Below are 26629 nucleotides of genomic sequence, written 5' to 3'. Positions count from 1 at the left end.
CAATAATAGCACTTTGCATGTATTATAAGTTACTGTTGTCACGAATTATAATTCCATAATGGTTTGCAATTTATCTATAGGTCAGTTTTCTTTTCCACTTAGTTCCTTTGTGCGCTATTTAAAAAAAAAAAAAAATTGAAGGAGATTTTCCAACTTTTTGCTATATATATGCAGTACATTCTAATTTTCCCCGAAATTCACCTCATGAATATCGTTTATTGTATTATATGCAAAAACGCCGAAAAATAGCAAAATATTACATTTCCATATCAATTTCCGCTGCAGACAAAATATATGATAATTATTGTAATTTTTTTTTAAAAATATGTTTGGGTAAAAAATGGTAAATGTGTTTACAAAAAAAAAAAAGTTTGATATGAAAAAAAAAAAAAAAAAAAAATGTTGCCAAAGTGTTTGGAAATCGATATTTTCTATATAGGCAGAACATAGTTTTAAACCTTTTTACGATTCTTTTCAAACGAGAGTTAAACAATTTAACACAAGCCTTTCAGAAACCACCAAAACTAGGCGATCTTGGAGTAAAAGCTTCCATTTTAAGCTTTGCCTTAAAAGATTTAATGCATCGATGTGCAATTCTCTACACATTTTTCCTATTTAAAAACCAATATTCTTGCCTTATGCGATAAAGGCTGGTTTACGCACCAACATACAATTTTTTTATATGAAAATGTTTCATTATAATATTACTAAATGATAATTCAGAATCTTTCAACTATTTCCAAAACGATTAAGATGATCATTACCAAGAAAAATATTTAAATTATTTGCACTGGTTTTCTTAAGGTTTTCATTTTTCTTTAAGACAATATTTTTTACATTAAATGCATTTTCATGCACTGTAATAATTAAATATTTTTATCATGCTGAAATTCTTCTATAGTCATAAAGTCATTTCTTTTTCTACTTGGTTTTACAGTTCTGGAATCTGAAAAGGAAATTAAGAATTAGAATTATTTTATGAAAATATTTACTCAAAGAAAGAAATTTGTTGTTGAAGTTGCTTTTCAATAAAAGAGCTAAATTGTAAAAAGATAACTGTTTATATTCAATCAAGTATAATTCTTTCTCAATCCATTTTGTATTCAGTAGAACAATTGACTATGCTTGCTCCTCCTATAACAATCAATTGCCCTGATGATCAAGACCATTGATTGTTATAGAAGTCTCAAGTATCAAAGCCTGATTCTTGAGGTTTGTCGGATCAGCACTACGAGATATTAAGTCAATCGGATTTTCATCATTCACTAGATTAAATTTGAAGAGAGTCTGTTGAAACTCTCCCTTTAGTCTATAGACTCTCCCTTTCAGCCTGTTTTTGAAAATACAGACTCAAAGAGTGAGTCTGCATTTTCGAAACTCGAAATTCAGATTTTTACAAATGTTTTGAATAGCTGAGAAGGAATTTTATCAAAAGGATTGCGATAATGGAATCCGAAAATAATGACACTTTGCCAGTTTTCATTTTCAGTGAGAGGATTATTTTTTCATAAGTAACTGTAGATTTGGAACCATTTGAAATTATTAAAAGTTTCTCTACTTTGGAAACATCAGACAAATATTAATTTAATTTGGCCGAATCTTTATCGAATACTTTCCGCATTTGGTCTAGTGATTAAAATTCATCCATAAATGCGAAATAAAGTTTGCGCATTTCAAGATTTTTATTTAAATTTCTCCGTCTTTTAGTTTTTTTTTTCTTCTGCAATCTTCTTTAATAGAAAAAATGGCCTTAATTTTCAATATTTTTTTTCTTATTATCTGCATTTAAGTAATGTTATTTACTTGTCTGTATTTTAAAACCATTTAAAACACTAAAAAGAAAATGCCGGAAGAAGGAGAAATCAACTCAACTTCTTGGAAACTGAATGACTTGAAGAAAATTGAAAGTTTACTGTTTTTGTTTGGGAGCTAGCTTTCTGTACGATCTGTATCAAATATTAAAAAAATAAAATGGATTTTGCTAAGCTGTATTCCCAAGGAAGTTGTTCTTCCTCGATTTTTGCAAAAGATGTTGATAATATGATGCCCTTTACTGAAAATTCAACTTGGAATTTTGCTTCTGAAGACGGAGTATTCAAAAGAACTACGTACGAATGAATTTTGGTTTTATTATATGTTAATTACATTAGTTATTAGCTATCTAAATTGAATATTAATTATATAAAAACCCTGTATTTAAAATAATTTAGAATATTTTAGAATGTGAAATTAAAATTATACTTTTCCATTTTTATTTTGAGTGGCCAAATATTATGATATCATCAGTATAAAATGACACAGTATTTAAAGTTTTTATTGATTAGTATGGTTAAAAGAAATTAATTTCATGTATTAGTTTTTGCTTCTTCTGTACGAATTTCCTATAATATATGATCTGTTCTGTTAGAAAACTGTCACTTAACAAAAATTTTATATGTCAACTTATGTCTCACTGAATTGCAATATGTATGTTTCATTGTAATAAATGTTACTGTAATGAATAATTAATGACTATTTTAGAATGTTCTTAGAATATATGTGTATCTGTAACTATCGTGAATGTTTTTTATACTTGGAAAAGTTGTCTAAACTTGATAGGAAAGAATAGCTTTTACTTAGTTGAATTTTTCATGAGTGTGTAAAATATGTGTTGAAAATAATTTTAAGTGAATTTTGTATCTCTGTGCAAATAAGAAAATTAAACATAGAAAAATAAGGGATAAATACAATAAAATTATTAAGACTCAATAAAGTTCATTGATGATTAGAAAAAAAAATTTCTTTGAAATAATTTTGGGAAAATGCGAGTTCCTTATCAGTAAGATCAGCTTTAAAGGACAATGCATCCTTCTTACTGATCAGAAAGTCATAATTGATTACCTGTTTTCTAAAAAGGGAAATTTCTTTCATCATCAGTTCAGTTTCTTTCTTTCTTTTTTAACTTTTTTTTTTTTAATAATGTGTATTTTGAGTCAGAATTTTTCATCTGTTTGTTATTACAAATTTCATAAAATTTTATACTTTCCATATCTGGATTATTTATTTAGATCATAATATTACATTGATAACTTCTCATAAGTTGTTCAAAAAAGACATCTTGATTCAGATGAGAATTTGAAAGGAGAGGGTGACTTTGAAGATATATATAAAAATTTATAGTAACTGAACTAACTGGTTGTCAACCATGGACATATAAAATGTATGAAAAAATTTCTATAAATGTGTTAGTAACTAATTTTTTTTATTGTCTATTATTCCTGTGCAAGCTACATTTTTAGTGTACTAATTTCCATCTAATCATATACTTTTAAAGTTATAGTGATAGGTTACAACTTTTTAAGTTCCATTTCTTAGCAAATTTTAAAAGTGGCATGCTTAATATTAAATGAAAAAGGATTACTCAATAATGAATTGCATCATCATTGCCTTATCTTTTTATTAATAGTAATTATTAAACTCAAATTCCTTAAAAATGCAAAATTTAACTTTGTTTCAGAAAATGAAGCTTTATTTTCAAGATAATTACCTTGGACACTGCTTCTTTGTGTGTTAAAAACAATATAAATTAGGTAACAATTGTAATATTTATATTGTTAAAAACAATATGAATTAGGTAATTATTTTGAATTTCTCTGGCATTGAACTAGCATTCGAGTTAAGGTTTCTATTCAGTATGATAATAAATTCTACTTTTAGAGTTCAACTTGATATAAATTTTGCTAGATAATGCTTAAATCTACTTAACTGTACCATTGATGAATATTGGTACTGTGAATATTATTAAGATTGATTGAAATGAAGTTCCTCGCCATCAGCATTAGAAACTTTGACCTGTTCTTACAGTTCATTTCATATGTCTAAAATATGTTAATTGCCCCTTCCCCCATGACTAATGTGAGATTCTAGTTAATCTGATGGTACCAAAATTACTCTCTATAAATCATTCTACAAGACCAAAGAATAGTGCAAAAAGTTAGTTATGAGTTTTTTATATTTTGTTTTTAAATATCTTTCCTTGCAGATGCAAACTATGACATTTTGATTATAAACCAAACATTCTGTCAGCTCTATCTGCCCTTAAGTAAATCTTTTTTTATTGAAATAAATATATGATTAAATCAATTTGTTATATTTATTTATATGTATTTTATAGGCACCCAATTATCACTGGAACTTCTGTCTTAGGTTTGGTATTTGATGAAGGTGTTATGATTGCTGCAGATACCCTTGGTTCATTTGGGTCTATGGCTCGTTTTTTGAACTGTCCTAGGGTACTAAAAGTAAATGATCAAATTATCCTTGGCGCTGGAGGAGATTTTGCTGACTTTCAATACATGTCATCAGTCATTGAACAGCAGATGTAAGTTAAAGGTTTTTAAAACAAATTGGAACATTTTTATTCATTTATTTTTTACAAATATATCATCCATATATTATAGTGAACCACTGATTCAATCATCAAGCTACTAATTAGATCATTAAGATGGTTGTATAATGAAGTTTAGTGATCTTGGCATAATCCTGAGGTTGCCAAGTAGCCTATGACTAGAGCTAGGCGATGACCGAACTTTGTCACGATATATCGTCCAACACATATCAATATTTTTCGATATATTGTGATATCGTTATTTATTTATAGCTATTATAAGTTATAAATAGATCTCTTAACATATTGACTGATCAAAACGGCTCCAAATAAAGGGTAGTTTTAATTTATGTAATAAAACTATTTGCTTTCTTTGAATCAAAATAGTTAGAAAATAATTGCACTGAAACTCCTTTAAAAAAGTGTGTCAATGCCAAAGCAATGTCTGCATGTTATAATTTATAGCATTGTGTTTTTTCAATATAATAATTTTTTCATTCTTTATTAAAAAAAAAATATAGGAAAACAACATAATAATGCCTTTAACAAGTAAATTCAAAATCTGATATCTTGAAAAATTAATTAGCTTCTTCTTTTTTTTTATTTTTTTTTTTTAATGTTTGAGTGTGAAAATGCTAGCTACGAATAAAATTGTTGATTTGATCTGAATTAATCCTTTTTGCTTGTATTTCTGACGATGAATATTTAGCGATTAAACAATGAACAATCGACAACCTTCTGATAATCGCAGTTATTTTTCCATATTGGTATCATTCAGTTAGAGAACAAAAAATAATTTTTTCCAAAATGACATGCTTAAGACAAGTGTTATATATTAAAACATGACAGTATTAATAGAAATATTAATAAAAATTAACACTAATTGATAACCAAAATGAAATTGAAAACAGAAATTAATTGTGAATATCGATTTATTATATGGCGATTCATCGTAAACTATTATTCATAATCATGATTTCGATAGATTGATATTTTTCAAAAAGTGGCATCAAAAAATCAATTTTTCAAAAATATCGATTTTTTTTCCGGTAAATCGAAAATTGGCACAACCATACTTATGACCTACTGTAATACATATTATCTGAAAGACAGCATTCAGTTTCCATTTTTTTATCTTTTAATTTCTTTCTTATCATGTGCAATATAGAATTGTCTGAATTACTCATAAAATTTGACATGGTATATTGTCTGTAGTCTTATATATAATTTTTTGAACTATTTTGCTTTTAGAAAATACTGTTTCTCTATTAAATTGATTGGTAACCTACTTAGGTGATAAAATTTAAAAGTTTACTATATTTGATCTATAAACAAGTTACTTTTACTCTGCAAAATTAATAATAATGTATAGAACAAAAGCAATTCATATTTCTTGTATTCTATTGTGTCTATTGTAAATTATGTATAGAATTATTTCAAGGCATACAGTACTAAGAAAAATTGTTATTTAGAAGTTATATATTTTTTTTTATTTAGAAATATCATAATACTTCACTCAAATTTATAATACTTATATGTAAAATTAAACTTTTCCTATAATTGTCAATGAAATGTAAGTTGACATAGTTTATAAATATGTTATATCAACATTTGCATTTATTAGAAATAATAAGTGGAGATATCCTGTAATTTTATGCAGAAATAATATTAAAAAAATTTTTTTTTGTATTAAATTAATGAAAGGTAGTTTAACAAAAATACAAAAAGGATAGAAATAAAAATTATTAAGAAATTTTTTATTAAAAACATAAGAAATGTTTTATTTGTAATTCAATTTCTTAAAAGTAAACATGACACATTACTGCAGAAACACAATTTCAGTTGTTTCAGAATCAAAATTTATCATTTTTGAGATTGATTTTCTTTCATGTATTAAATTTATAGTATTTTTAAAACCTCAAACACTTTGTATAGATTAATTCATTTTATTGTTCAGTTAATCATGTTTATTTTACTTTTTGGTATTGATGTTTGGCTCCATTTCTTATTTTTATAAACTTCAGGCTTATGTCTTGTCTGTTAAAGAAATTTTGAAAAACTTGTTGGGATCTGTCCCTTAATCCCCCCCCATCCCTTTATTATCATTTTTTTTTTTTTTTTTTGTAAGAAACCAATTCAAAATATTTAAATGGTAATTTGCAGCACAATGTCAAACAGTGTTTTCATTCTTATTTTAATACTTAAAAAAATATTTTATAAAGTAAACATATCTTAATAAAGTTTGCTGGGTTTTTTTTAAATATTTATTTCAAATAATCTTCTTACTATTTCAGCATGTGGGGGAGGGGTTAGATTTAACATTTTATTGAACTAATATCTATCTGCTTTTCAGAATTATTTCAGTTGTTGAAATATTAATGCTTGGAAAATATTCTTTTCATTGTGAAAAGGCTTTGGTTATGATGGATTTTAATTGTTTGCTGTGTTATTTTAATTGTATCTTTATATATATTTTTTCAGAATCAACGAAGAATGTTTGAACGATGGCTTTAATTTAAAGCCAAGATCACTTCACTGTTGGTTAACAAGATCTATGTACAATAGGTAAAAACTTGTCATTTTTTTATGAAAAGTTAATATTCATTTTAAATAATATACTGAAAGATTGATACAAATAAAGAGAAGTTGACTGAAATTCTCTGACAAAACAAACTAAAAATTATTAATGATTGGCTATCTTTAAAAAACAAATGACTATAGATTTCATGTTAAGATTAGACATGATCTAATACAAAATATTTTTAAGAGAACTACAAGTTGCTTCTTTTTTTTTTTTAAATAAAATATATTAACACAGAAATACAAAATGAAGGAATACAAATTTCTCAAAAACTACATTGGGTGGTCAGCCTAAAGGGAGATCAGGAAAAGTTAGAATAACTTGTATTGAAGCTCAATTTTTTAAAATTTAATCTAAGTGTATGGTATTATTGCTTATATTCTCTTTCACTCATTTTACATTATGTATTTATAGATTTTTTTTTTTCTGTTGGTGGAAGTATTGTTTATTTTTGATTTAGTATATCTAACAGTTTAAATAAAAAAGGCCTACTAGAAATATATCATTCTTAAGCTATTTGTCAGTGTACATATTGGGACATATTGCAAGCAAGGAAGTTTGAGGCCAAACTTGTTTGTTTGGAGGATATGAGTAAGCTGCTAAATTTTGCATCCAAGCACATCCCCCTTGTCCCCACATATTTTCTATGGAATTCAGATTAATAAGGTACAATACTATAATTATCCATACTATCTAGATATTTCTGCATAGCATTAATGTGATGACATATGTATATTATTGCTAACAGCAGAAAGAAAAAAAAATCCTTCTAGCAAACTGGAAGGAAAAGGTAGATTCCATATAATCTAAATTAGTATTTTGAAATTCTTTTAAATCTTTATGAGAAAAAGATAAAATATTGCACATTGAAACACCATAGATAGCTGATGATTAAGAACATTTTCACTTTAAACACATATTGTTATAAAAAAAAAAATAAAAAAAAATTACAATTCAGAAAGTTACCTTTATCATTTTAAATATGAACTAACATATGAAAAAAAAGTTTAAATTAATGTAACGAATAAATAATTGATTAAATAATAAAAAGTAAAACTTTTTAAAATCAATTTTTAATGTGTTTCATTTATTAAGAATTTTTCATGATTTTCAATTGGCTTAAAGTCAATAATTACAAAAATGTAAAAACTTTTGAGACTGCATTTCAAATAGCTGATAATAATAAATGGTCTTGATTTGGAATAATCTAAATCTTTACAAAAAAAATGCCAAATCCAGTCTTTGAAAAATGATGCCAGGTTAATCTTTGACCTTCTTAAAAAATATCTATATTATAAACTTAGCATATGCATCTCAACAATAAAAACAAAAAACTGTATGATACCAAAAGTACACAATTAATGAAATCATGTTTCAGGTCTGGCATCTTTAAAATTGCTTCTAAATATATTACATTCTTTAAATCTTTATCAATATATATATATATTTACAGGAGATCTAAACTTGATCCTTTGTGGAATATATATGTTGTAGGTGGCATGCAAGACGGAAAGCCGTAAGTATTGCAATTTTGTATTATGTCAATACTATTATGATAATAAAATCTGATGATTATGTTAATTTTTCTTAGTTTTATCAGTTAATTTTTTTTTATTGAATCATCATAAAAGAATTAAAAAGTATATATTTCTTAAGTAATACAGGTCTGATTTTTAACACACTGCTGCAGCCTGAAATTATTCTACTGATTTGCTCTAATTTGAGGTGGAAATATAGCTTTTATTAAAAATATTACCATCTTTTTATATTAATAAATAACCAAAGAATAATCAACATAAGCCCCCCCCCCAAAAAAGGAAGTTTTGACTTATTAGATATTTTTTGCTTTTTAATTAACAATTCTCTGTTTTATCAAATTTTAGGTATATAATATGAATATATATATATATATATATATATATATATATATATATATATATATATATATTGAAGGGGTGGGGAAGAAAAAAAAAATCAGGGATGCAAACTAATTTTCAGATTTTACACTTCAAATACTGTTATTCTTAAAATGTATAAAAGTAATGTAAGATTTTATGTCTTTGTAATTTACATATTGACTGGTTTATTTAGATTTTATTTAAAGAAGTTACTTATGGATTTTGTAATGATATAAAATCGGAGTGGCCAGTCGACTGGGAACACAGGAAATTAGAGGAGATAGGGAAAAATTAGGGAAATTTATTATAAAACTGGAAATTTTTTAAAAATTGGTAATTTTCATTGAACTTGAAAATTTACTGGTATTTTTTCATAAGTAGAATGAAACATCATTAGAATGAAAATCAAACATTTACTGATAATCTAAGACAGACTGTGGAAAAGAAAAATTAGCCACCATATCTAATGTATTGCGTATATGTATAAATATATATTTCTGCTGAAAGTTTTTGTTTGCTTTTTATCAGAATGTCAAATTATATCGGCATAAGTAGTAAAACTGTTTTTGCTTACTATGGGAAAAGGCAGTCTAACTAAGGCCTAGCCTCTATTACTGTTATTATTTTAAGCTCTAATGGATTTCTTTTATTTAAAAATATATATATATGGAGCTATATTCCCCCCCCCCCTTTTCTTCCATCGAATGCCAAATCAATTTTACCATGTGTTACAAAAAAAAAGGTATGAATTTTGGGTATTTTAACATTCAAAACTGGATGTAAAATATTATAATTCCAAAACAATTTATTTTAATTAAATAAGTATTTCACAATTTTTTTCTCCCTCTTCTTGGAGATCTTTTTCTTGAATTCTGAAATATCGGGCACTATTACTAATATTTCCTTAAAACAATTTTTTGTTTATTTTTAAACTTTATAAATATGGATTTACTAAATTCTTCATATGGACAGATATTATGGACATTATTTCTAATATTTTCTTTTAACATTTATTTTGTGTTTGTTTAAAATTCTCCATACGTCCAATAAAATGCTCTAGAAATTTAAAAATGACATTAAATGCAAGAAATGTTTTTGTTAGATACATTAAAGGTGCACGTTTCTCTTGTAATTTTCTCAAAAAGTGAAGGGTAGCACTTTTCATATATGTTTGGATGGTATATGAAACTGTTTGGCACGAAAATTTACGCTTCTAAAACATTTTTATTTCCATCCAATAATGACATATTTTCCACGCTTTCTCCCCCTTTGTATTTTACAAGTTAAGTATTCAGCCAGTGTTTTTTTATTATAGTTGGTAGACTAAAAATCAATGCAATTTTTATATCATTGAAGAATTTTTCTTATTTTGATGCAGAGATTTCATTTTGTATTTGTAAAGAATGTTTTTTTTTTTTTTTTTTCTGTTAGTAAAATTATTGTTCAGTTCTAATTAGCTGTTAGTAAACAGCATGGAAAAAGGAGACCCTGATGGAAGGAAACAAATCATTTCACTCTGCCAATGTGCATTTATTTTTATACTGTAATTTTAGTGAATAAATTTGACAAACAGTTTTGAGATATGACTGGTTGGCTAAAAGTCCTTCTGCTAGATAGGTGTCTTCTAGTATTAGTTAAAAAAAAAGTAAGGGTAAGGTATACATAATTGAAGCTTATTTGAAAGTCAATAAGTAAAAATGTTTTTTTTTTTTTTTTGTATTGATTTTAGTTAAGAGTAGAACAATTTTTCTAATACAGTTAAGAACATACTGTGCAATAATTAAAGAGAATAAAATAAAATGAAATCATTCTGAAGAAATAGAAACATCCAAAAAAAGTCAGGGAAATTCAAACAGAAATGCTGGCCACCAAAAAAAAGTATTTTTTTAATGCTTGTATCTAAAATGTTTCAGGTATTTGGGGTTGGTTGATAAAATTGGAACTGCTTTTGAAGCTCCTTCTATTGCTACTGGTTATGGCTCATACTTAGCTCAGGTTTGTTAACTTGTATTTCAAATACTGATATTTAGATAAAACTTTATAGATTACTATAGTATAAAAAATATTCTGAAAGGTTAGTTTTATGTGTAAGATTAGTTTTGATTTTTTCAAAACCATACATTTAATAGATATAAATTTTATTCCACTTATCTTCTTGTTTATTCTGATGTTGTCTTTTTATTTCATTAAGGAAATTTATTAAATAATGATGTGGTTCAAGATGAATCCATGTGGTAATTGTTCTGTTTCCGATAATAACTGTGTACTGTTCTAATATTAAAATGCAATGCAGTACATTTCTTTTAAAATAGTAATATTTGAAATTTCTTGCAAAAAATAACCAAAATCAAGCTAATTATGGTTAAAACTTTGAGTAAAAATGATCACTAAAGCAGTATAATCTTTGTTAAAGAAATTATTATTTAAAATATTTCACAGAAGTTAATTTAATGAGATGGTAAATAATAATCTGAGACTGGATTCTCTTCTGGCATATGCATGTATTTTGCTTAGGATGTAAATTTATAATTCACTATACATTAAAATAAATATTGTGAAATTAGCTTCTTCTTATTATTATTATTACTTTGTAGCCTTTGTTCCGTACCAGAATTGAAAAAAATCCGAACATATCTGAACATGAAGCACTAGATCTCATAAAGCATTGTTTGAGGATTTTGTACTACAGAGATGGAAGATCCTTTCCCAAGGTAAAATTTTTCTTATTCTGTATATAAAAAAAAGTAAAACATTTTATTATTTACTGAATTATAAAATTTATTGGCTTTGATGGCCTATCATTGTTGTCTTGTCATTTTTCTTCTATTGGTAAAAATTGCTATTGTTATTTACAATTAAATTGTTTTAAAAATGTTTAAATACAAATGTAATATATATTTAATCCTGTTTAGTTTACTGTTGGGATTTGCACAAAAGAAGGTGTCAGGGTTACTGATCCAGTGGAAATAGATTCCGATTGGTCAGTTGCACGATTAGTTGGGGTATGTGTTTTTTTTTGCACTTTTCAATATTATAAATTTACTGATCTTTATTCATCATACTTGATTGCTGTGATTTTAATTCCATTTTCTAGATTTTATACAAATTTGAAAATACCGGCAGTTTAACTTCTTAGTGTAAACTGTGTAGTAAATTTTATGTCTATATATTACAGAGCTTTTAACAAGTTCGTAAGGTAATAAAGTTGATACAAACAGTTGTTAGTGTGCTAACAATTAGAAAATTAAAAAAAATAGTGAAATTCTAAAATCAAATTTGCATCGCACATATGTATTCTTAATTATCATCAAAAATACACAATTATAAAATTCAAAAATAAAATCCCATCTTTATGAGTATGAAAACAAGATCCTCAATAAATAGATTGGGAATTTTGAATTACTGCTCGTATAATTAGATCTCTATAAGTTAAGTATTGTTTTAGAATAAAATTTCTAGAATAGCAAGGCATACTTCACTGATGTTTTCTACATCTAAAGATATGAAAAATGGATACCTTAAATTTACATTAATTTTTTCTAGAAATAATATTCAATCTATAAAATTAAATTGAAAAAAAAATTGGCCTTTTTTAACACATTTTTCAGATTATTTTATGATTTATTTATTTATTTTTTTCTTCCTTGCAGGCCAAGTGTTCCTGAAGATCCATGTAAAACTATGTATTGTGTTTGAAAATGTCTTTTATAATAATAAATATATTTAAAAGCATCTGTTTCTTTAATCTTGACTTCATTGCCACTTTTTGAAATAAACTTTAATTAAAAAAACATTTTGAAAGAGAAATTTTCCGAGAAAAAGTACATATATTTTACATAATCATTATTTTCATATTTATCTTCGTTTCTTCTTGTTGCCTTTCTTGGCACTCTGAACATTTTGAGGCTGGTCAGTAGACTTGCTCTGGGTTCGGCTTTTCAATTTCGGAATAGTTTCAGCTATATACTCTAAAAGTTCCTTTCCTATTTGGGAGAATGAGTAAAACATAATTTGAGATACTGAACAGAATTTTTAAACTTATCTAGGTGAAGAAATGTAGATAGTTCATTCTTCCTTATAATAAAACAATTTAATAAGCAATTGAAAGAAATTTGGAAATTTACTATCCATCATGTTTAAAAAATAAAACAAAAGATAATATCTTACTTGTTTTAAATTTGGGATTAACTACAGAACCATCATCATTTTTAAACTGAACTCTGACACGGCCTCTGAATATGACACTATCCTTATTTTGTTCTCTTGAATATAACTTGTTCTAGAAAAATTTTAATAAATACAAAAGTTTTATATAAGACTTACAATCATAAATGTGATCTTTAAAAAAAAAACAAGGAAATTTTTATATAATACATATAAAAAATTTGCTATTGATTTGCATTCCAATATGTTCGTTAATTGTACAACAAAAAAGAAGTAGGGAGACATTTCATATAACTGATGCATTTCATCAATTTATACTTTGAAGCTGGCTAGTAATTTTTACTAAGAATTTTTTGGCATAGATATGGATTGCTATAAGTACTAATCATATGATTCCAATCAAAGACAACTTGTCACAATAATTATAATTTTTTGAAAATTGAAATTTACCAATAATAAATAGTTTTGATTTTAAAATAATTCTTAGTAGATGTCAAATTTATATAAGTAAATTACCTTGAAATGCCAATTTGTAAAGGCATCGATTACCAAGTAACAAAAAAAATTTTTTTTTTTTCAAACACTGCAAAAGCGTAGCTTTAGATCAATAGTAAACATTATACATGTATATAATTTAATGAATAATTCATTATTTACTTTAATATATTATTAAACTAGTCACCTTTTACTGCCAGCTAATTCTTCTACATTAAAATTTGCTAGAATTTTCAGTTAATTATTTTATATGGCTTGCTCTTGATAGCTTCCTCAACGAAGTAATTTAAACACTACAAATTTCAAAGTACATATATATTTTAAATACAAACTTACTGATTATAGTAGAATAAGTTTAATGCATTAACCAACAACAATGAAATGAAATATGTTGTTGAAGAGACATTTAAAATATTTAATTCAATGAGCTTATCTAATCTGAAAATTCCAGCATATCAAATTCCCGAGTAATTTTTCATGCATGAAAACAATGGAAACATTCCTTCTATATACATGGCAAATTATGAAATACTTTTTATCCTTAAATTCTAGCTAAGCATCCAAATCCAGGCTCAAATGATTTCAAATAAAAAGGAAACTTTTCATGTATGGAAGATTTTTTTTTCTCCAATTCTACATTATGAAATTTATTTTTGTGCTGTAAGATCTTTTGCAGTTAGATTTTGGATCCAAGCAGAAGGAGGCAGCATTATGATCTGGCAAAGACGTCTCTGAGTGTACTCATTAATATGTAAAGTATGATAAATCAATTAAAGTATACACCTATCTTTGCAGATAATATCTACTCTTTCATGTGCATTGTCTTTCCTCAGCAAGACAATGTGATGAATCATTCAGTTTACATAGTGTGTATGAATCAAAGAATAGCGAAAAATTGTTAAAATTCATGAAACTAAACTTTGTATAACTCATTGCAAAAATATACTTTTATCATAATTTATATGTAAAATATTGTAATTTTTTTAATGAGATCATACTTGTAAAGGATTACAAAGGAAATGCAAGATCAAAAACACTTTTATAGTTATATATCACTTACATATCTGTACCTTGGCAGATAAAAAGTTAATAATTGTTTGTTAAGAGGAATCTCAATGTATTAACTCAGTGATTTAAATTTTATGGTGAGTTCTAAAAAATATATTTCTAATTTATCTTTACTATAAAAAATTTGGCACTTTTATTACAGAAATATGAATGGTAAAATTACGAAGTTTGTATTCATAAACTAGCTCTTTTCTACCAAGATTTTGGAGAAAAGAAACAATATGAATGAATAGCTGGATTATGTTGTCTGAAAATTTCTTATATTGACAAAGGCAATTAAAAGTTTTTACTGATATGTAGATTACATGGTCAAAAGTGTCAAATAAGATTTTTTAAAACAAATTTCATCTGAAAAGCTAGATAAACTGCTCTATAAAAGGCCAATCATATAAAGGATATGTTTGAATATCTATTTTTCAGAAAAGTTTTGGATACAAGGACATTTAGGGAATTACTGGAAATTGATAATGAAGGTTTTTATCGATTTCTTTCAAAAAGCCTTATGATTTGCAATCTGTACTAATCATTTTGTTAGCAGTGAACAATACTTGCATGTTTTATATAAATAGAATGAATACCTAGAGAAATACTTTTAAATCTAATTTTTCACTTATAACATTAAAAGTTTCATTTAAATGATGCAGGATATATGATAATAGGTTTTGAAGTATAGATATTTTGGATATCTGAGAAAATATAAACACTTGTAATGAATAATTTTTAACTCTATATATGGAAGCATAATATATTTCTTTTGTAATAATGAAAACCTTAAATAAAAATTTCTGTTGAATACTGTCAAGATTCAAAAAGATATTGCTAGCTGATTTTCAGTTGTTCTCCAAGAGGAGTGACCAATACTTTCACAAAATAATACTTCAGCATACAATTGTAACATAAAGATACCCCTGCATGATTATATATTAAGAATATAATTTAAATTGCAGGAAAACAGGCATCATAAATAACAGAAAAATTATTATGTTATTCATATTATTAGAACAAACTTGAGAATTCTATAAGATAGAAATTCAGACTCTGAGCAAACCGGTCCAATTCCTCAGCATCTAAGAAATTAATTTTAACATAGAATTTGATCTAGTCCACAATGCCCCACATCAATGACAAATTTCACCAGATTTTTTTTTTTTTTTTTTTTTTTTTCACAAGAACAGTGTCCAATTTCTGAAGAAACATTCAGAATCTAATGAATAGCTTGTACATATGATAGCAATCATCACTGCAGAAAAATGTGATCTCACTAAACATTAATAACATCTGCAGAATAAACAAACCATAAAAATCTTGATGTTTTTAACTATACAATATATATGAAGCTACATTATATTACAAATCTAATGCTTGTGCTATTAGTTTAAATAGTGTAATAAATTTTACTATTAATTATGATACTAATACACTATTTTGCAAAAATTGCAACCATAAATTAATAATATAAAATATAATTTTTTTTTTTTAAATTTTGAAACAAAAAATAAAATACCATTTATTATTGGTAATATTCAATAATTATTATTAGTGTGAATTAGTTCAATGTTATTCACATAAACACTATTTAAATTTACTCAGGTTACTCAGTATATATTCTTTCAACAAAATTATTAAATTGGAGATTTTTTCCACTTATAAAATAATCATTTCCTAATCACATAAATTCAAACTTCACTTTAATTCCCGAACTGTACATAGCCTTTCTATGCTCTTCAGTTTGCATGAGTGTAAAATAAATCTATCACAACTACATTGAGAAAAAATTTCATTTTGAAGCTACATAAATTTTGAGTGGTTTTTCACACATTCTTTTCCCAGTCAGAATATGAGTCTCACTTGTTGTCGTTCTAACAACAATATAAAAATTTCTTAAAACTATCTAAAAACATAAATTTTAGCAAAAAAAAAAAAAAAAAGATATAAAGCTTATTTAAAGAACATGTTGCCAGCATCTCTCCTGGAAAATATATAAAACACATATATAGTATTTACATATATATGAGACGTTGAGAAATAGGAAAAGAAAATGAAATGACTTACCTCTACACCAATTTGAAATGATGCAGCATCTAAAACATCTCTTATTTCTTGGCAAGTAGGGTTTTCTACACACTACAAAAATATGTTGCTTTCATATCATAATATAAATAGTACAAAACTAAAAGAAAATGTACACTATTTTTTGTTTAAGATTTAACTGAAAAAAAAACAACTCATAAATGCTCCCTTTTAAGATTTACTATGAAACATATCATTTCAGAAAATCCAACAATGACGCACATTTTTGTAGACTTTCCAATCAGATTTCTTACATCCTTAGTCAATTTAAATAATTTGAACAACCTTTTATATGTTAAACTTTGAAAAATTAATTGTGAACTTATTGAACTAGCAATATTTATAATTTTATGTAATTAAATGCAAGTGCAATTCTCTGTGTTTGCTTAAAGCGTATCTGTACCTTCTCTTTTTGTGCTAATGGAGGTGTTTATTTTTTCTTGCGTTGTTATAATATAAGGCTTCTCTACAAATTTGATGTTATCTTTGGTTATCATTAAATTAAATGCCTGTTATGTGTCTACTGGTATAGAATTATAAAGAATTTTTAAAAATTTTAAAAAATTAATTCTTAAAATAATTAATAATGCTCAAATATACTACATTTTGAAGAGAGGGGGGGGGGGGAAGAATGCTCTAAAAAACATTTATGATACCTTTGATAGTATTAAGAAGAATTTTTTAGCAGAAAATACTTATTTTTATTACATAAAAATAAAAGTAGCATTTTAAGATTTTTTTTAGTATTAAGACAAGCAATGTTTAAAGATTTCTACATTCTATAATTTCTACTCTAAATATAATCAACATTTGAATTATATGTCCACTCTTACAATCAAATTTGTGGAAAAAACAATTAAATCTACATTTTACAAAGTTGGAAATTTCATATTCGAGATAGTAAAAAAAATTTCAAAGTTCTGATTATATCTAACCATAATTGTCCAAGATTTCTATGATTATTATATTATGTATTAAGTTACATTATTAAATTCTATCTAAGAAACTCCAATCAGAAATCACAGTTCAATAATAAGATGGGAGAATATAAATATAACCTACTTTATCTTTCTTTATTCTTCGTCCTTCTGCAAAAGTTTTCTTGCTATTGATGTAAGCAGGATAAATACATAACCATCTGAAAGTGAGTGTAGTATATATTAATGCTTTATTTTAAACATACATAATTAATTTCTGAAATCTTATATACATATATAAGCAATTTACTTACAAAAATGTTGATATATATATACTCATTAAAAAAAATATAATTAAAACAAAAGAAAATAAGCTTTGAAAGCTGACAAAAAATATTGCCATTGTCACAAATGTTTACTACAATCAATTCTGTTTATTTTGTTAATTAGGAAACAACTCAGTTTAACTAAATTTCAATAAACAGAAATCACACAAATAGACATTTAATTGGAGCTGTAGTAAACATTCTTAAATAGTGTTTTAACTAATTCTGAAGCATATTAAGCTAATTAAATATGGTGACCATTAAATTTCTGTAAGTTCAGATTTATGGTATGCCAGTGCTTAGCAGGATATTGTCAATCAGTCATTTTTTGTTGTTTGGAACTAAAAGAAGGTTAAGATTATTAAATTTTTAATTAAAGATTAAGATTAATAAATTATTAAAAGAAGGTTAAGATTAAGAAAATTCTGTAGTGGGAGGCATGGGACATGCTCGATTACATTTCAATATATTTTCTAAATATGATAATAATTAAAGTTTTTAATTTTTCTTAAAGTTGTTTGATAAATTAATTGTTGGTGTGTTACAATGCAAAAGCAAGTTGATTTTAAATTTATCAAATATTCAAGTTAGTATTCATTATTATATTATATCATAAACATATATATATATATTAAATAATATAAAGTATCAATATACAACAATAAAAAAGCCGAGTTTCCATTAACCAAAGCAAAAAACATTAAATGAAATTTCACTCATTTTCAAAAATTTACTTAAGAGCACCAGTATCTCTAAACATATTTTGTTATTCTTTATTTTTGTTAAATTTTGCCAATAAATATTTCATAATAAAGCTCTTGTTTGGCATGTCCAGAATGACAAATCACTGAATGCAAAGGATATCAAAATACCTTATTTATTAATTTTAATTTCCTCAAACCTTGTCCGATTGCTCTATCATATGTGCCCCATATCTTCCTCATATAAGGGAGATGTAGGACAAAAGACTATGCAAAAGCTAGTTGTTTGTATTTTCTTATTGTTTTTAAAATAAATTAAAGAACATACTATTAGCTTTTTATCAACAAAACTCTTAGTAAGTCTAAACTGATGAAGTAAATAATAATAAAATGTGAAACTCCTCCCCTACCATAGAATGCATCAATAATAATTGTTGATATATTACCAGCCATTGGAATTAGGACACCTAAATTTATATCTCGACTATTTTAAAAAAATATACTTATTTTTCTAAGAATACAAACTATAAATTATAATTCCTGATGATACAACTGTAAAAATGATCAGGTTTATTGACATATATAATTATATTCTTCCTTTTTATATTTGAGTATAATTTACTTAAAATATGTAATAATAATTTTGACTAAATGTACAAATTATAATGCAACAAAACGTATTCAACGATGAATAACTGTCTTCCTGCGATCAAACACTTGAAACATAAAAGCAACAAAATATTGGAAGGTTGCAATTTGAACTCGAAAAAGAAAATTAAATGTCAAATAAATTTATAGAGATAAATTAAACTGTAATTTAAAAAGGAACCAAAACGGCAAGGGACGTGAAAAAGCTTCTAGGTAATAACGATTAAGAACTGTCCATTTTTCATCTGGAATATATATACATATAACATAAGGAATGCTTAATTACCTTTCCCGGTCAGAATATTTCTTATCAGCATAATACGAAACCATATTTTAGAGAATTAAAAAGTCACACGAAACCACTTTAACAATATGTTTGTTTTCGTTGTTAAACAGCATATGTTGCCAAATTCATATATTATTTTTCATGGTACATGAAAATATTGCTGACAACGAGCCTCAGTTAAGTACATTGTTAATAATTTTTTTGTAATCTATAAAATTAACTCTCATTTTTTATTTGTAGTTTGAATAACTTTTCTTTCTCTAATTATGTATTCGGAAAGAAACTGACTTCCCCATTGTCTAACAATGATGTTCAATTACGATCAATAATTGATGAGTTGTTATTTTCTAAGTTTGAATAATGACGTATTCAAAAAACTCTTATTTCAGTCACACATTAAAAAAAATTAATTATTATTATTGAAAAAATACTAATAATAATTAATACTTAATTTATTAATTTAAAAAAAATGTGATTTATTTATTTTATTTATTTAAGTTTAATTTTTCATTTTATTTAAAGCACATTACTTAATTTATTTAATTAAAATGTTTCCTAAAAATTTAAATTAAAAAATGCAATTTATTTTTAAAAAAATTTAATGCTATCTTTTTTCAATAGATGGCGCCAGGAAAATAAATGCTGTTGAAGGTTATTTCAAAGGCAATTACAGAAAATAAAGAATATAGGAATATAAAGCCGCGCTTCGACGACCTGTAGCCTTTACGAATATGGTCGTAAATCTTCCAACTGGCACTTTGTTGGAAAAACCCTGCCTCTGAACACGATTGGGAGCTTCCAGCAAATTGTCGGTCAAATGAATGGACATCAAAGAACCCCAGAAAATCACAAGAAAGGAGGAAATGTGTCGGTATGAAGATGCGCACAGGTCGTCGAAACGCGGCGTAAGAAATCGCTTATAATAAATTGACGCAATCTTTGGCGACCAGATTTTTCGCCCAGGTTATTGACCTTTTATATTATTAAATGAATTATATATTTTTAAATGCATATATAGTATTTTTTTAATCCATCTTTATTATGTGATACGGCTAGAAACATGAATTCAATCGTATCAGTTTAAATTAAAAAGTATATACATTGCAAAATAAATGCAGAAGTGAAAATCCTACAGTACGATAACTGGTGAAAGCACGTATCTGAATGTATTGATGCACGATGTTAATTCCGTCATAACACTTTAAAGAATTATATCCAATTGTGTATCCAACTAAATTAAAAATATAATTATTTAAGGGAAAATGTACGGGAAATGAAACTGATATCATTGAAAAGATAATTTTTTGAGAGTCTTAAAATGAAACCATTTTTAAAGACAACTGTTTTGGAAAATATAAACATCAATTTCCATAGTTACATCATAGCAATTATCCATCTGCATCTATTTTTGTGCTCAATTAAATTTTCTTCTTGATTTCTTTTACATCTTCCTCTATCGGCATGAAATTTTTAGTGACAAGGCGAATACTCTCCTGAACTTTTCAAGTAGCATGTAGCATCTCTATTAACTACCTAAACGAAGTGTTAAATTTAATAAAACTATAAAAACGTTCAACGAAGCAGTTTGAAATAAGCCCGATGATTTATTTACATTAGACTGGGAGGATTTCAACCGAGGCTCCGAGACAAAGCAATATGAATATGATAGGATGAATCTTTATCACATCTGCTCCTGATCGGCCCACTTATCATTTCTGTTGTCAAAGAAATAAGTCATAAATCAGCTTTCGTTGGAAAAAAATACCATAGTTTTATTTCCATCTTTTAAATAATCGCATAGATGAAAAAGTTAAAATGGATACAATTTCGCTGCTTACCTTGATCCTTAAGATTTCTTGAAATTCGGAGAGTGAATAACTCGCACAACCTGACTATCTCTCTCGTAACCAAGGAAATGACATTGAACCTATTCTCGTGCACTGTTTGAAGAATTCAACTCAAAGAGCATACCTTTGAAGAAAACTCATTTTCAATCATCAAGAAATTTCGTCTCTTAAAATTTTGATTAAAAAAAAACTCTTTTTTCAAAAACGCTTTCTTCGAATTTTTCTTCACATGCTGAAGCTTTTTGATATTTTTTAACTCTGACTTCCAAGAGATGAAAGTCTATGCTGCTAAAAATCCCAATTTATCTATTTCAATAATAATATAAAAATAATCGTGCATTAAAAAAAAGACTAGCTTTTGAAGCAGTATTTTTGTGTTTTAAAATGACGTTTAGGCTAAAATGTAATAAATTGCACAAACATTTACTACACATAAAGGTTTTTGTTTTAATTTTTCAGATAATTTGGAATTTTTTGCACTATTTTTTACATTTTTCAAATACAATCTATAATAAAAGATCAGAATGGAATCCCCATAGTACAAATTACTTTTAAAAAATTGGCTTGAGAATGAAAAAGACGCTTATCAGTATCTCAAATTCTTGAAGAGAAATCATATTCTTTTTTTTATTTTTAGAATATTATGTTATCTTAAAATCACAAAAGTTATAAAACATTACAATGAACCATCATTACACGGATATTTGGTTCATTCTTTAGAAGCATTATAGTAAATAAAACTTACACTAAATTGCGGGCAGATCTTTTAAGCAAAATTTCAGTTGTCTTGTATTATCGTAAGGGGAAAAAAATTATGTGAAAAACTAAAAAAATTATATATCAAATGAGTTACAATAATTTTTATTACTTTTAATGGCGGTTAAAAAATTCATGAACATAAATGAAATATATAAAATTTCACAAGTTTTATCATTAATAAAATTTGGTGTAGGAAAAGATGTTAAATATTACTGTGCTTTTATACGTAGAATGAAAGTAATTATATAATATTGATGTATCTAAAATGCATTCATTACTAATTTTTTATGAGACATATCTAAAAGTTTAATAAAAAAGTAACAGGCTTTATTTTGATATTAAAAAGTAAAATTGTTATTTGAAGAAATTTTATTTTCTAATAAATATTTTACAATTAATTGAATTTCTTATTTTTAACGTCCTCTATGTAGTTCTTTTTAAAAATAAAAATTGACGTTAAAAAGATAAAATACAGCAATTTTAATAAAAAAAATGACGTATAAATACTGGTTAATTACATAAACAAGATTTGCCGATTGCAACTGAAGAAAGGATTACAGAGTTCTTTCAACAATTCTTCTTCTTCTAATTTTATAAATTAGTTTCTGCTCGAAATTTTTTTTTAAAAAAAATTCATTAATTTAGAAGCAAATATATAGAAAACATACCAGCATGCTTCCTAAACTTTTTTTGACAATCAAAGAAATATTATAGGTCAGAATATATAATAGATTAGTAACTGAGTCTTTTGATTTAAAAATATTTAAAGAAAAAATTCGCCTATGGAAAAAAGAAAGATTATTAATCTGATAATCTCAAATTCTAATATTATGTTATTTTTGTTAAGTATAAATTTATGATACACAGAAAATTCTATTGAAACTGAAGATATTTTAATAAATAAAATAGCTTTCTCCACCGCATTATAAACCTTATTACTAATGATTCGTAAAACGTAACGATGGATATTTTTGTCAATATTTAGGTTTTTCTGTTATAAATTTATAAAGGCATTTATATTTGAATAATTTTTTTTATATTTTAAAAAAAATCATAGTAGGGAAATTATTAGTCGCAATTAATTTTAAATATCACATTTTTTAAAAATTTTTATTAAGTAAGCAGCTTTATATGCAAGAATGCAATTTTATGAAAAATGCTTTAAGCAATGCATGTTTCAGAAAAAATATTTCTGATCTTTGTTATGCGTTAACTGAGTGAAGAAGAAACATCTCAAAGAAATTGAAATGTGAAATTAACTTTTTAAATTTCATCTCTAAACCTCAAATTATAACAAATAGCCGCCTTTGACGACCAGCCGGTTCGCCAATCTAAATGCTCGTTAAAATTTTAATAATTAAATATTTTATCTAATTCCTACTTTAATAGCTTCTTCATTAAAATATTTCAAAATTTCAAATTTTAATAGTCATATAATTCACTCATAATATTAAAAAGGCCTTCAGCCATAACGTAATATGTATCTCTCTAATTTTCTGTCAGCTCCCGTAGAATTTATGCTTTAAATTAAAGTGGAAATGATTAAACTGCAATTAATATAATAATATTTTTTTTTACTGAAACGAAGTATTTTTTTTTAATATGAGTACTGAAAACAGAGTCGCTGAGTATTTAAACCTTATAGGCACTAAAGAATATTTTTCTTAATTTATATAATATCTCAAGAAGTCTTCAACAAAATTTTCTCAAATTCATCATGAACAGATCGATTAATTAACAACGTTTAGTTTTAAATGCATCAAACACTAAAAAAATAAACAGAATGGTTTGAAATAATCTGTCGAAAATATATTAAGCTTCAAAACCAAGTCCGTATCCGTTGAAAATACTTGTCAACAATCAGAACACAATGCGCATGTGTGAATTTTCAACGCCAATTATGGTAACGTAAATTTTCTACTCCAGTTAGGGTAACGCTATGCAGATTATAAATTTTTAATTTCCTTTATTCTGTTTTATTTTAATTCAAAAGTACTTCAGAATGAATCTGAAAGATCGATTAATTAACAATGTTTAATTTTAAATGCATCAAACATTAAGAAAATAAACAGAATCCTTTGAAACAATCTACCGAAAATTGCTTAAGCCTATCGTTTTTAGCGTTGGAAAAAAAACTAAAGCCTTACTCATTTGGCGGTGGGGAAATGAAAAGAGTTTTTTGGCGGTAAAGTTAGTTTTTAATTAATAATTAAAATTCTTATTAAAAATTCAAAAAAAAAGAACCCCAGATGCACATTTCCGACCTCCAAGGTATGCATGTGCCAAATTTGGTAGCTGTAGGTCGAACAGTCTGGCCTGTAGATCGCCAACACACACACACATATACACTGAACTTAATATAAGTATAGATGGTTGTTTTTTTTCATTTCTGACAATGGTTCGGCAGCAAGTATGCCCCCCCCCTGAAATTTCTACACTGGAAAAGACGATTTCATTCCATTTTCATGGATGAAATGTTACACCAAATTGTAAGGTAGAGGAAATCTTACCCTAGCGCTGCACAAGGAATGTAAACATCAGTCCCTTAGATACGTTTAGTCATGGAAAGGTATGTTTAAATCATGGAAAAATATTAATAGTAAAGAGGTGATTTAATAATGAAGCAGCTCATAGTGCGTCGCATTGTGTTAGTATGGATGAAAATGGAGAGCATAACTGGTTTGGCTCCCTGATTTAGATATAGCTGTTAAAAAAATAAATTCTGAAGAACTATCTTTTCGTATACTGGATTTTGAATCTTATCGAATTTCGGTAAATTTTCACGAGAAACTCATCAAAAGAAATTTTATTAGGAGCTATTTATTGCTCTTATTTTTGGCACTATATTATTTAAATTTACTATTCATACAAGTTTAACGAGATATAAAATCTTTGAAGCACTTGAATATTGTTTGTGTGATGTAAAATGATCTTATTCGTTAGAATGTTTTATAAAGCACTTATATTTTAGGTGGTCAATGTTTTGTCTATCATATTAATAATACTAGTTTAATCATGTTAACTAACATGGATGAACACCATATTACCATACCATGAAAGCGTTTTGTTTTAAATTATAATTCCACTCTAAGAGTATTCTGATTGGTCATAAAAGTTCACAAAATGGCAAAATGAATTGTCGAATAAGATTAACAAAATATATTCAATTGTTGAGGTTAGGGCCTCTGCTAAATTTTTATTTTGAAGTGTTTATTGAACTGAATCTGGAGTGAGGAGCAGACAAGTAGTAATGAATTACTTAAGGATTGAGCATTCATACGAAATAGTAAATATGATTGGAAAATAGTCTAGGGCTTTTATCCTCACAAAGAATGTAGAGTAAAATAGTGTTTTGAAGATTTCTGTCAAAAATGGAGGGTGGTGGGAGACTGGTGATCATTAATGGCATATCTACAAGTAATAAAGATATATCTCTAGCTTTCGTACGAAACAAAATATGATTGAATAAGGCTAGTAATTGGGGATAAGGGATTGAATATTTTGTTTTGCCAAATATTTTAAATTACCCGTTTTTGACAGTTGATTCGTCTAGAATACTGAGTGTGTTTACTTTCATTTTAGCTTCTTTAACAAAAGGTGATTGTTATGAATCCTTTTACAAAATATTTTTAAACATAAAATTTAAAAGATATTAAAACCGTTTTGTTTTAATATAAATTCATTATGTTTAACATTAGATTAATTCTGTATAACAATGATCCTAATAGAGCAGGGGTGGCAAACCTTTATGGATCAACGTGCCCTTTTTCTAAAGAAATGTTAAATGAGGTATAGACATGCCGTCAAATAATTTTGAATTGTGATTATTGGAAAAGTAATGAAACTAAATACTAACAACTGAAAACTCTTTTTATTCACTACGAAGAAATGCATTTTGCACTGTATAGTAATAAATGTTTTAGTTATACGTGCAATTCAAATTAAAGTAACATTAGTGTGATATCTGTTGTTGCAGATTAGATGACAAATTACTTATATTAGGTAAGATTGTAATATGTTAAGATGTATTGTGATGTTATTTTTAGAAGGATGCATGCTGAATCGGAGTCATCTGCCAAACGGTTTCTAAGCGAGTCTTTAATGTTATTCCTCTCTGAAAATAATGAACCAGCTTCTTCAAGCAGTTTAATGGAATCGAATTTCATGTTTCCACAATTTCGTTTCTGTCATTTTTATTTATATTGTTTGTTAATGTTTTTGTTTCAATCAATTCCAACTTTTTCCTTGTTTCAATAAATTTTTGAATACATATTGAACTAGACTGGAAACCAATCAGTTGAATTTCAAATTCTTCGATTTCCAGCCAATCGAATTGGGACAAGTTCAGTTTATCAAATGAAGTCACATCGGGATACATAATAAACTTGAGCGTTTCCAATAATTGTTTGAACTCAGAAAATTTCGCTGAAAATTCCTTTATTGAAGAATCAATTACGGAAATAAATTCTTCAATAACTTTTTCTTCGTCTGGTTTCTCATGTA

The 26629-nt window shown here is 26.1% G+C and overlaps 2 protein-coding genes across 2 annotated transcripts; one reads left to right on the top strand and one right to left on the bottom strand.

The window, feature by feature from the left end:
* Positions 1-1869: 1869 nt before the first annotated feature.
* Positions 1870-12577, top strand: LOC129961643 (proteasome subunit beta type-4-like). The gene is made up of 8 exons (XM_056075169.1): positions 1870-2108; positions 4154-4360; positions 6848-6931; positions 8401-8463; positions 10759-10840; positions 11440-11556; positions 11758-11847; positions 12496-12577. The coding sequence occupies exons 1-8, from the start codon at positions 1972-1974 to the stop codon at positions 12508-12510; spliced, it is 795 nt and encodes a 264-aa protein (XP_055931144.1). The 5' UTR covers positions 1870-1971; the 3' UTR covers positions 12511-12577.
* Positions 12578-12605: 28 nt separating this feature from the next.
* Positions 12606-19679, bottom strand: LOC129961644 (signal recognition particle 19 kDa protein-like). The gene is made up of 5 exons (XM_056075170.1): positions 19521-19679; positions 17705-17780; positions 16625-16696; positions 13013-13124; positions 12606-12828 (listed from the first exon to the last, which is right to left on the bottom strand). Exons 1-5 carry the CDS (start codon positions 19562-19564, stop codon positions 12701-12703), a joined length of 432 nt encoding a protein of 143 aa, XP_055931145.1. The 5' UTR covers positions 19565-19679; the 3' UTR covers positions 12606-12700.
* Positions 19680-26629: the final 6950 nt, after the last annotated feature.

The sequence above is a fragment of the Argiope bruennichi genome, chromosome 2 (assembly GCF_947563725.1).
Source record: "Argiope bruennichi chromosome 2, qqArgBrue1.1, whole genome shotgun sequence".
Classification (NCBI taxonomy): Eukaryota; Metazoa; Arthropoda; class Arachnida; order Araneae; family Araneidae; genus Argiope; species Argiope bruennichi.
This window is presented reverse-complemented; position numbering and strand designations above follow the sequence as displayed.